General features: G+C 43.6%; 1 protein-coding gene across 1 annotated transcript in view; it reads left to right on the forward strand.

The window, feature by feature from the left end:
* Positions 1–8,324, forward strand: part of Wif1 (Wnt inhibitory factor 1) — a 66,639-nt gene extending 58,315 nt beyond the window's left edge. The window contains exons 8-10 of the mRNA NM_011915.2: positions 3,681–3,776; positions 4,323–4,418; positions 7,440–8,324. Of these exons, the coding sequence (NP_036045.1) occupies positions 3,681–3,776; positions 4,323–4,418; positions 7,440–7,561 (314 nt within the window). The 3' untranslated portion in view covers positions 7,562–8,324. The remainder of the gene's footprint in view (positions 1–3,680; positions 3,777–4,322; positions 4,419–7,439) is intronic.
* The last annotated feature ends 4,849 nt before the right edge of the window (positions 8,325–13,173 follow it).

Below are 13,173 nucleotides of genomic sequence, written 5' to 3' on the forward strand. Positions count from 1 at the left end.
GTTTTTTAGTGAATCTATAAGCATACTGTAAGACAGCCTTTTAAACTGTATCATCCTGCATTTCCACGAGTCAACACTGTGACCAATGATTTCAAACCACTTTATCACCCCACCTACAAACAAACAAACAAACAAACAAACAAACAAGCAAGCAAGCAAACATTCACACTTATGATTATTAGAAATGTCTCCAAGTCCCCTCGTAACCCCAGGACCTGCCAGCCTCCAGTCTTCTTTCTTTCTTTTTAGCTTTGCCTGTTGTGAACGTCTCGTAGAAACAGAGTCATAGGAGATACAGGGTCTCGTGCCCAGTCTTTCACTTAAGGTCACTGTTGTCAAGGATCACGGCAGCCCTTCGTGCCTTTTCACTGCTGAGTAGCATCCAGCTGTGTGGATAGACTTAACTTGTTTATGCATTTGCCAGATGAGGAGCATTTGAATTGTTCCCACACCAGGGTGATTTGAACAACACAGTTGTGAATATCTGTGAGCACATTTCCACGCAGACTGGTTTGCATTTTTAAGTGTGTGTGTATATATATGTGTGTGTGTGTGTGTGTATGCTTTTGTGTGTGTGTGTGTATATACATCTGCATGTGTCTGTGTGTATGTATCTCTGTGTGTGTCTGTGTGTGTATCTCTGTGTGTGTCTGTGTGTGTATCTCTGTGTGTGTCTTGTGTGTGTATCTGTGAGTCTGTGTGTATATCTGTGTGTGTGTGTATGCTTTTGTGTGTGTATGTATACATGTGCATGTGTCTGTGTGTATGTATCTCTGTGTGTGTCTGTGTGTGTATCTCTGTGTGTGTCTTGTGTGTGTATCTGTGAGTCTGTGTGTATATCTCTATGTGTGTGTGTGTGTATGCTTTTGTGTGTGTGTGTGTGTATACATGTGCATGTGTCTGTGTCTGTGTGTATGTATCTCTGTGTGTGTCTGTGTGTGTATCTCTGTGTGTGTTTTGTGTGTGTATCTGTGAGTCTGTGTGTATATGTGTGTGTGTGTGTGTGTGTGCCATAACATATATGTGCAGATGAGAGGACAACTCTTGAGAGTCAGTTCTCTACTTCTGCCTCGTGGCTCCTGGGGACTCAAGTCTTCAGGCCTGGTGACTGGTGTAGTCCGTGCCGAGCCATCTCAATGACCCAAGTTTGCCTCAAAGGAGAATTGCCGGGCCATAAGGGAATGTGTTTTCTGAGGTTGTTTCTCATTTCTCAGCCTACCAGCAACTCCAATTCCCCGTACTCTCACCACACTCGATATTCTTTCTGAAGGACATGTATCTGTCTAATTTCCATTTCTCCTGACTTCTACCAGTAACGATACCTTCTCGAGATGCTGTCACTGGGTCAGTCAGAGCATCCTCAGATGCTATGCAAAGCCAATAGGTTTCCTAAGAATCTTCTGTAGAACTTCAGTTAAAAAGGTCTCAAAAATTATTCATGTCATATTATAAGTAAGTTTAAGAATAACTTAGCAGGACCTTGTCATAAAGGTTCTCTGTAGAAAATAACTTGGACTGTTGAAGAAAATAATTAAAAGCCACTTGTTGTTGTAAGGCTCCGACATGGTGGTTGTTAGCCCTTGAACACTTCTGTATCTCTTTCATCCTTCTGTCTGTGAAACAGAGTCACAACATGAAGTTATCCCACAGTCTCACGGGTAGGGGACATTTGATGTCCTCACTGTGTGTGCCTTATGGTCTAGCATTACTCTCACAAGGACTCCTCCTCGAGTTATATTACAACACCGTTTAAACAGTTAAGTCTTCTTATCCTTAGACAACACTTCATCTCTACAAATAGGCTGACTCCTCGGGATTTCAGTATACCCATGTCCAACCAATATAATGTGGCTGCAAAGTGCTTTTAGGCAAAAGTAGTCAATGTCAAGACACTTCGGGTGTTCTATATACTGAAACAATCCGATAGTGAGGTCTGATCCCGCAGTCTTTGAACTATCTATGGCCTGTCAGTCCCTGGGAATCACATTCCTGACAGGTAAGAGCCAAGAGGGACTGTCCTTCCTTCCTCCCTCTCTCCCAGCTGAGAATAACTGGAGAGTCTTCGTTTCCCTCTTACTAAGAACACAAGCATTCCCATGGAATCAGGGAGAAGACACTACAAGTTATTCTGCATTGTTCCTGACTACCAAGTTCATACTCTAGGACCCCCAGCCCACCTTCCCCACCCTACCATGCAGCACAGAGCTCACCAACCTGTTCACATGGAAGGGCCATGTGTCTTTGCCACCTAATGATCATCCCCCATAGAGTTGGCGTGAACAACCCTGAAGCACTGGAGAGAACTTGGTGTCATGATCCAGTTTTGTGGCTGTGCTGGGCACAGATGGTTCTTTGGAAATTTGGAGTTAGAACCTTTTCTTTAAATTAAGAGTTGGGATCATATTAAGCAGCAGAGAGTGTTCTTTAGGAAACAGGACTCTTTGGGACGTGTAGTGGTCCATCAAACAGGGGGTCTTTGGGACTGGGACTGTAGCTTAGTTGGGACAAGAATACTTGTCTAACACACACAAATCTCCTTGTTTGGTCCCCAGTGCTGGGAAGGTGGAGATAAGAGGATCAAAAAGGAGTTCAAGGGTATCCTCAGTTACACAGTAAACTGGAGGCTAGCCTGGGCTACATGAGACTCTGCTCAAGAAAGAGAGGCAGGAGTTTTAGAGAGGAAAAAAAAATCCAAAGTCTAGTCTATTGTAGATTTCAAGGCTGTAACTTCCCAACATTGTTGTGTGCATATTGTCTTTGTGACCAAATGTGCTTTATCCAACCTATAAACAAAGTTTATAAAGTACAAAGTAAAAATTGAAGTGTTTGTAGCAAAACACTTTTCATACAAAGTTCAACTCTTTTGTCAAAAACAGTGCTTATTAGTAAATAATACTATAGTTTGCTTCGTCTCAACTTTTCTTTGGCCATAAAGAAAGGAGTTCATGAGACAAAGGTGAGTTTGTTAATGGCAAAGATTTCACTAGTTAAAAAAAAAAATCAAAGAAATGAAGAAGACCAGATCCCAAACTGGTGACTGAAACCTCGTGGCCTCTGGCTGTCTCCCGGCACATCATCTCTCCCTTGGCAGGTTGTGGCTCCAGCTTTCGGTTAACAGCCCCTTATCAGTGACTTCAAAAAAGTCACCCTTCAAATAGAAAATTCTAGATTGCAGAGGGAAAGAAATATGAAAGATGCTAGGCTAAGCTATCATCAGCTGAGGTTATAGACAGCCTCACTTCCAGAAGAAGTGCTATGCAAAAAACAGAAGTTATTAAAAATTTTCATGTGGTTAAGTCAGTCATATGATGCATTGTAGAACCCTGTATAAAAAAAAAACTACAAGCATTTATGAGCTAGAATAGTTCCAACTTTTCAATTTGTGCATTTGGAAGTTCATTCATTGGGGGAAAAAAAGCGTCATATATCATATGATATGTTATAAGTTATATGTTATAAGTTATATATTGTAATATAGCATATATAATCATGTCAATAATTGGCTTGTCTCCAAAACAAAAAACAGTCTAAAAGCCAGCATAGACCTAAAATCAATGGAAATGATGGACATTTCAAAGCATTTCTCCTCTCAAAGCTTTGTTATTCCTTTGAAGGGTGCAGTGACTGTAGAATAAAGCCTGTGTTCCTTTCGTCCTTAGCTGCTTCTCTCTCTGTTGCAGGCAAATGCCCCCAACCCTGCCGAAATGGAGGTAAATGCATTGGTAAAAGCAAGTGTAAGTGCCCGAAAGGTTACCAAGGAGACCTGTGCTCTAAGCGTAAGTACCACACAGTGGCAGTGTGGGTGCAGAGTAGCTCAATTAACGTCCTCTCGGGATCTATACAGTGTCCACACCTGCTGCGTGGTGTCTGGGCGGGCATCGGAGTTGAGCTTCCGCCCTGATTGATGTAGATGCTTCCTTTATTTAGACTAGACCACAGGCGTTGTGGGAATCCCTGAACATAAACTATTTATGTACACGGCCAGATCCTTTCATTGTCTTGTCTTGTTTGGTTTGCTTGTTTGTTTATCTATTTACGGGTTTTCTTGAAAGGAATACTCTCCCGGAATGCGGCAGTTTCAGAGCTCGCCGAGAGTCTTTGTGTGTGAGAAACACACGGCTTACTGTAAAGATCCTTCCTAAGGATTTTTGGTTTTCTCAACTCTGAAGCAGACTTTTGGCCAGAAAGTGACTAAGAAAAAAGAAAAATAATGGGAGAAGCCAAAACTAACACAATCTAGAGGAAATGTAGCTCTGTGGCTCTCTTAAAAGAAAGACACAGAAAAGTCAAGGAAACATGGCTTTGCTCTGCTCTGATTCTAGCCGTCTGCGAGCCTGGCTGTGGTGCCCACGGAACCTGCCACGAACCCAACAAGTGCCAGTGTCGAGAGGGCTGGCACGGCAGACACTGCAATAAGAGTGAGTAGCAGAGCTAGCAGAGCTCTGGGAACCGGCTTCCTTAGATAACCTGTAACTCAGCCCTGCTGCTATAGTGACACCCTCTCTCTCTCCCCTGGGCCTCTGCTCATCTCTTCTACCAGCTTCAAAGCCAACCTAGCTCTAGAATAGAAGGTCTGTAAAATGCCACCAGTTCTGTAAAACATCTCCAGAAATGTTCTCTGGGTTAAATTAATAATACGTAATAGTCCGACTAGTTCAGTAATTTGGTGTGCTAAGGGAGAAAACTGATTAAAGTTGGCTTGCCTGCCTGCCTGCCTGCCTGCCTCCCTTCCTTCCTTCTTCCCTCCCTCCCCCTCTCTTTCATCCTTCCTTCCTTCCTTCCTTCCTTCCTTCCTTCCTTCCTTCCTTTCTTTCCTTCCTTCCTTCCTCCCTTCTTCCCTCCCTCCCCCTCTCTTTCATCCATCCATCCATCCTTCCTTCCTTCCTTCCTTCCTTCCTTCCTTCCTTCCTTCCTTTCTTTCTTTCTTTCTTTCTTTCTTCCTTCCTTCCTTCCTTCCTTCCTTCCTTCCTTCCTTCCTTCCTTCTTTCCTTCTTTCTTTCTTCAGTCATGGTGCTGGGGATCCAACCCAAGTCACAAGCCTTGCTAGGCAAGTGTCCTGTTCTAGCACTAAACTACAGTCTGTCCTTAAGATTTTCAGTGAACCCCAGTATCTACTGACCTCTGGTTTCAAGCTTTATCAACTTGTATGTAATGCACAATCCATATTTTTGAGACCATTCAGTGGCACTGGATGTAATGTGTAGCTGAGTTGCTTTGAAGGAAAGGATAGGCCCACGGAAGCCCTTCCTGGGAAAATATTGTAACATAATTGTGGCTTTCAGATTTACTGACTAACCCAAATAAACTAGCGATGTGGATAAACTGCAGGACTATTCTATGCATGAGGTGCAGCTTGGTAAATCAAACCATTCAGCATCGATAGGTGTCCCCCTCTGTGCCTATGCAGGCACTGGGACCACATGAACAAGGAGGAAGGAAGACCCTGCCTTGTAGGGAACGCAGTCCAGGGTGCAGAGTGGGAATGACTAACAGGTATACAAAATGACAGAGACCTCTGTTCCCTGGAGCAGCCTCCTGTGCACATGTCCACTGTCTACCCTGCTTTGAGGGAAAGGAGGTGTTGTTCAAGGGACACTTCAAGGACAGATTATCCCAATCTTTCAGTACCTCTGAAATAAAAAGATCTGTATTTGGTTAAATCACTTACACCTCAACTCTTTTCCTAGGGCAGTTTTCAGAGGGTAGCGCAACACAGCCCAGCGAGCATGCCCAGCGAGTTGGGCACAGAGGTACTGTCATCCATCCAAAATGAAAGCAAGTTAGGAGCCTTCCTGTCTCCACAATGAGGAGCCCACCACATTGCACTTCACTGTAGATCATACTGGCTCATCTGCCATCAAGGGTACCTCTGTCAGAGGTATTGCACACAAGAAGATGCCCTGGTACTCATTCAATTGCAAACCTATCCTGGGGTGGCCACCCAGCTGTTTTGTACATGAACGAAGAGCATGGAGCTGAAAGAATGGGGTTTATTTTGACTAGGGGAGGTGACAGGGAATGTCTGAGTCACGGAGTTCTGGTAAAGAGCAGATTCCCAGTGGGGTGGCACGTTGGGAGGTCCTAGGCACCCGGGCGTCATAAAGGAGAGGAGGGTCCTGGAGACCGACCAACTCTCCGCTTGGGCTCTCCCACCCCAGCGGGGAGGCTGGGCTTCATGGGTGGCAAGCCAAGCCACATGGGAGCAGCTTGACTTCAGTGCATTGTTGGCCCGAGTTTCCACCGTTCTGTGAGCCAGTAGCCGACAAACTGACAATTCAAAGAAACACACTCAGCAAAGGGGCTCTGTTCTCAATAGCTGTTTGACAGCGTGCTTGCATTTAAAAACCACAAAGAACACATGAAATGTTGGGTTTGATCAACTCTGATGCACAGGAAGATGGAGACAAGAATTTTTTTTTAAAAGATGTAATTGCTGTCTTGGATCCATTTTAGAAAAGCAAAAGGATGCATTGGTGCCCCCAGCACCTCTGGAAGTTCCTGGATGGGAAGAAAGGAGGCTTCATAAACAGATAAACAGATAGATAGATAGATAGATAGATAGATAGATAGATAGATAGATAGATAGTTTCATAAATAGAGTAGGTGAGCAAAACTCACAAATCCTACTGATAGGCATCAGTTCAAATCATAGCTCTTCTCTCCCTTGCTGGGCAGAGGTCCTGATTCCAGCAGAACTCATGTGTTGTATGAGTGTGATAAACTTGGTCATGGGATAGAAACGAAGAGTGGAAGCAGCTGTATTGAACTGCGTTCACCTAAGTGAGGTTGGTTTGATTCACTAACGCAGTGAAAAGAATCAGTGATCAAATTCTCCGCAGGACCTTGGAGATCTCAGTCATGGGACCAGCCTTTCCATTCAGCCATGTAGTGGTGGGCCTAGAGGTATAGCTCACATCAGGAGTTCAAGGTCAATCCAGGCTATGAGAGAGAGAGAGAGTGAGCGAGAGCGAGAGCGAGAGAGAGAGAGAGAGAGAGAGAGCAAGAGAAAGCAAGAGAGAGAAACAGAGACAGAAAGAGACAGACAGACAGACAGACATACAGAGAGACAGAGACAGGCAGAGAGACAGTGAGAGACAGAGAGACAGAGACAGAGAGAGACAAAGAGAAACAGAGAAAGAGAGACAGAGAGAGACAGAGAGACACACACAGAGAGAGATTGATTTATTTTCTACACAGCCAAAATATAGAGTGAATGGCAGACCCAAGGCAAAGCAGGTCCAATGAAGTCAGTAACATGGGTCTTGGTGAGCAGACCTTGAACCTGTCACCTGCTGTTATTCAGGTAACTCTGTGTGGTCACTACGGTCTCACTCAGGGTTAAATAGGAAACTAGCTTCATTTGAATGGTTAATGAAAAAAATCTCAAGAGCCTGTTTTTTTGGAGTTTCTTTTCTTTTAAGCTGTGAATAATTTTGCAGGGTATGGAGCCAGCCTCATGCATGCCCCGAGGCCAGCAGGCGCCGGGCTGGAGCGACACACGCCTTCACTTAAAAAGGCTGAGGATAGAAGGGATCCACCTGAATCCAATTACATCTGGTGAACCCCTACCCCACCATCTGAAACGGTTCAAGTTACACCGGGTTCACAGCCTTTGTTAACCTTTCGCGTGTTGGATGTTCAAATGCTGTTCATTACACTTTAGAACGCCGGCCTGAATTTTATTAGCTTCATTATAAATCACTGGGCTGATATCTACTCTTCCTTTTAGGTTTTCTAAGCGTGTCTAGCATGATGGTATAGATTTTCTTCCTTCAGTCCTTTTGGGACAGATCTTATATTGTGTCAGTTGATCAGGTTAAAAAGAAAAAAAATATCTGTCTTTTCAGTGTGTAGTTGACAGATACTTGCAAAATCACAACACATTTGTGGTCTTAGAATGGGGAGTGTTAGAGAGGTTAAACTGGGCAGAGATGCATAAATTACAAGGTTTCGGATAAAGCCAATAGCAGCGTTTAAGCTACAGTATTTCCAATTTTATTGTCAAATATTTGGACATCTGTCTAATTAATACTTCAATTGCCCCCCCCCCCATCTTGAATGCATACAATCTATTTCACCCTTGCTGTTACTCTAGACAGTTCAGTTTTGATGGGGCGGGGGACAAAGTTTAAAAAAATTACACTGAGTTAGCGGCATTTAAACAATATAATATATTGTAAACACGACGAGATAAGGAATATAATGTATGAAGCCTTTGCATTGGATGGAAGCAATATAATATATTGTAAACAAAACACAGCTCTTACATAGTAAACGTTTTATACTGTTTGTATGTATGAAATAAAGGTGACGCTTTCACTTTCTGAGTACTGTATGGGTCTTTGTAAGACTGCTAGCTGGTAGAAATAAAGATGGCCGCTGATTAGTGGTGCTTGGTACCATCACAGAGGAGAGAACGTCCAGTCCTCTGATTCCACCTCAGGGCTCCCTCCCTCCTCCTCCTCCTCTCCTCCTCCATGCCCCTTCCCCACTGGCTTTCTTCCTGTCCCCCAGCCCTGCTACAGGACACTGCTGTCACTGCCTGCAAGACTCACCGTTAGGTCACATCTCATTTCTTTCAAGATAGCTGCTCTGACTAGGACGGACTAAGCCCTTCTCCACTTCGGTTTCATGGACATGACGGAACAGCAGAGACCAGTTGTGGTTTATTGGGAAGGGAAATGCATGGCTCTACGGTCTGATTGAGCCTCGTGTTGTAGCAGAAGGCAGAAGGGCAGAAAAGGAGGAAGACGCAGGAGCAGAGGGAGCCGAACTTGTGTTTGCCACAACTAAATTCCAGTAACTAACGCACTCAAAAAGAATATTCACTAATGACTTCTGGAGGCAGAAGTCTCATGATGCCATCACGGTTTATTAAGTGGCCCTGCCCACAGTTGTCTTGGTTAAACTTCCCACATTAGAACTCTGGGGGGAGTCACTTGAAGTGATAGCGATATCCTACTAGTGGAAGGAAGGACTACTAAGACTGGTTGAACGTATGCTAATTCCCCAAATATAAGGTACCACTGTTCCTTATTTAACCTATTGATCCCAAGTACATAGGTGATATTTTATTACTCTATAAAGAAAATATTACCGTTTCCTTTATTATAGGTAGGAAGTCAAAGTATGGAGATAGTAAGACATTTACACCAGGACACCAATGATAGGCAGAGAGTTTAAACCATGCCATCTGACTCCAAGAAGATGACACTGGGTTGCTCTCCCTCTTTACATTGGCGCTGTGAAACACACCGTGAAGACTCCAGAGAACAGCTTCCCAGATATGCTGTTCACCCTCTTTCTCTAGAGGGTAGAGAAAGTAGGCTTTATTTCATACAGGGCCTGGATCCAATGGAGTCTTTTCCGGTTGGGGGCATGGCTTGATCAGTTGTGTGATACAGGAGGCAAGATACAGAAAAGAAGTTAGGGGCTGTGAGATGGCTCAGTGGGTAAGAGCACTCACTGACTGCTCTTCTGAAAGTCCTGAGTTCAAATCCTAGCATGGTGGCTCACAACCACCCATAATGAGGTCTGATGCCCTCTTCTGGTGTGTCTGAAAGACAGCTACAGTGTACTTATTTATTATAATAAAATAAGTCTTTGGGCTGGAGCAAGCAGAGGTCCTAAATTCAATTCCCAACAACCACATGAAGGCTCACAACCATCTGTACAGCCACAGTGTACTCATATACATATAACAAATAATAAATAAATCTTAAAAAAAAAGAAGTTTGACTACCTGCAAAATTACAGGCTGAAGCAATCTATGTTGACCATCTCCCACCCTATTTAATTATGATCCATGAGAAATTTGTGAGGACAGTGACCAGAGATCTGGCTCTGTTGTTAGACTGTTTGCCTGCATTCTATTGACAGCACCACATAAAACTGGCCATGGTGGCAGACATCTGTAATCTCAGCACTCACGAGCTGAGACGTCTCTGGAGATTCAGAAGCCCAAAGCCATCCTCTGGTACATAGTGAAGGTTTTCCTAAAAGATATTTTATTTTTATTTACTCATCTGATTTTGTGTGGGGGTGCCCTGGGAGGCCAGAATAGGGTGTCAGATCCCCTGGAGCTGTATCTACAGGTTGTTGTGAGCTACCGAACAGGAGTGTTAGGAACTGCATTCCAGTCTTTTACAAGAACAGTGAGCAAACTTAATTAACAACTGAGCCAGCTTTCTAACCCCACATAGTGAGTTCGAAGCCAGCCTCTGTCTCAAAAGGAGGAGGAAGAGGAGATCAGCATGCTAACATGTGCACCATGAAAACCAGAAATCTTTAAAAGGCAGAGAAAAAATATAACCATAAATGATAATATTCAATATCCAATTCATATACACCCAAATGGTACACACACCCACACCCCCCACATATGCACACATCCCAAAGGGCACATCACATAAGTGGAGAAATACAATTCAAAATGACTTTAGAGTCAGTGACTCAAAAGAGATTTCAGACCGGAGTAAGGAGGATTTCAGAGTTGTTTGATTTAAAATTCCATTGGGTTGTGTCAGAGATGCCTAGTAGGCACTTAAAATGCAGTTAGGTGCTCAAAGCCAACAGCTGGTCCATTATCAGCAATATTTAACAGAACCATACATATTATATATTGGACACTTGTGATACAAAATGCACCTGAAAGCATTATCTAGCTAGGTGTGGTTTTACCCACTTTTGTTTTTAGATTCCATATGTAACTGTCATTCTTTGCTACTTACCTAATTACCTACATATGGCCTTTATTATTTGTTGAGCACTGAGGGTTCCTGGATACCAGGTATATTTTGAATCTTTATCCAAAAATATACTCTTGCTCACTTTGTTAATTTATGTGGAGCCACAACAGTAGAATCCAGCTTTAAAACAAAGACTGGAAATTGTTAATTTATAGGATCTGAGATGATTTTTTGTTATTTATATGAAGTTACCCATAAGGGAAGTAGGTAGGAAAGCATGGAAGGAGGAGAAGGAGGAGGAGGAGGAAGAAAAAAAGGAGGAGGAGGAGGAGGAAGAAAAAAGGAGGAGGAGGGGAGAAAGGAGGAGAGAAAGGAGAAGGAGGTAATTGCATAAAATACCTTTATATATATTTTAAGAGTCAGGGGCTAGCAAAATGGTCCATTCAGTAAAGGCTCTTGCTTTTAGACAGCCTAAGTTCAGTTCCTAGAAGCCACATGGTAGAAGTAGATAGCTGGGATGAATGCTTGGTCCTCGGTTGGTGGAACTGTTTGGGAAGGATTAGGAGGTGTGGCCTTGATTAAAGGAGATAAGTCACTGGGCATTATTTGAAGTTTCAAAAGCCTATGCTAGTCTTAGCGCTCTCTCTCTCTCTCTCTCTCTCTCTCTCTCTCTCTCTCTCACACACACACACACACAGTCCCTCACTGTGTGTGTGTGGAGGAGTGGGCTGGGGATCTGATGCAAACTCTTAGCTATTATTCCAGCACCATGCTGGCCTGCCACCTGCTGCCACACTCCCTGACATTATGATCACGGACTCACCCTCTGAACTGTAAGCAAGTCCCCAATAAACTCTTTCTTCTGTAAGTTGTCTTGGTCATGGTGTTCCATCACACCAATAGGACAGTGGCTAGGAACCAATTCTGTAAGTTGTCCTCTGAATGCCATATGTTTGCTAGTGGCATGAGCCCCTCTCTGCTGGCCATTGATTCCAATGCCTTGTCTTATTTCAGCTCCCAAAAAGCAGCACTTCCAAACCCGAGGGTCCCTGATCCCAGCTGGCTTCAATTAATAATAAAGAATTGCCATACAGTCGATGGCTGGACAGAAAGCAAGAGATGGGACTTTTAGGTTGTGCAGGCAAGGGACAGGGAAAGAGAGGAGCAGCAGAGGATCACCATGATGGGGAAGGAGAAAGATGAAACCTAAAGGCCGGCTGGCATGTAAGGATCTGTGGAAGTGGCCCTAGAGGCTACTTCCCCTGTTGGGTCTGGTGTAACAGAGATGAAATATAGACTTTAAAAGATATTAACTCAGTGTGGTGGTTTGAATATGCTTGCCCCAGGGAGGGGCACTATCTGGAGGTGTGACCTTGTTGGAGTGGGTGTGGCCTTGTTGGAGTGGGTGTGACCTTGTTGGAGTGGGTGTGGAAGCTAAAGCAGTTTAACTAATTTACAACTATACCTCTCCACTCAAAATAAGTAAGTATAAAAATAGTGAGAAGCTGAGTTATTGGGGGGGGGGATATCTGAACAGGTCTGGAAAGACATGCACTGTTTGGCTTGGCAAGATGAAACATGTAGGGGAAAAATAGTGAAATAAAATGAAGTTTAGACAAAAAACAAACAAACAACAAACAAAAAACCAAGGCAAGGAGTGAGGTTAGTCAATAGTCAAGTCATGTGTACAAACTCTGGTCTCTATGCTTTGTTTCAGCCGCTTTCAAGAGAAAACCATAGCTGGTTAGGCTACAAGTCTCAAAAGGCATAAATACGAGGTAAAGTCATTGCTCAGATGTTAAACCAAAGGAAGTATCTCCAGAAAGAGAAGGAAGATTAAGAGATGTAGATCTGGAGTTGGAGATAGACCTCAATGTTAAGAGAGCTTGTGGCTCTTACAGAGGACCAGAGTTCAGTTCCCAGCACCCACATCAGGCAGCTCACAACCACCTGACAGTCCTGTTCTAGGGGACCCAACACCCTCTTCTGGCCTCTGAGTTTATCAGGCATGCACATAGTGCACAGACATACATATGTGTAGGCAGACGCCCATATACATGAAACAAGAATAAGTAAATATCGTAGAAATTAAAGGGGAAAGGGAGATGGGTATGGTGGAAAATTTGCTTTTTTGCCATCCTTCAAAGAAAACACATCTTCCACATTCACTTTTAGAGGAACTATATAAAAATGTGAGAACTTTGATGAAGGGCTGGAGAGATGGCTCAGCAGTTAAGAGTACTGACTGCTCTTCCAGAGGTCCTGAGTTCAATTCCCAGCAGTCACATGGTGGTTCACAACCATGTGTAATGGGATCAGATGCCCTCTTCTGGTGTGTCTGAAGACAGCAATGGAATACTCGTATACATAAACTAACTAAATAAATAAATCTTTTAAAAAGTTAGAACAAGAAGTGAGAAAGAAAAGCTTCAGTCAGGGTACTGCTTCTAGTCAATGTCTGTGGTGGTTTGAATATGCTTGCCCC

This window comes from Mus musculus, chromosome 10 (assembly GCF_000001635.26).
Source record: "Mus musculus strain C57BL/6J chromosome 10, GRCm38.p6 C57BL/6J".
NCBI lineage: Eukaryota > Metazoa > Chordata > Mammalia > Rodentia > Muridae > Mus > Mus musculus.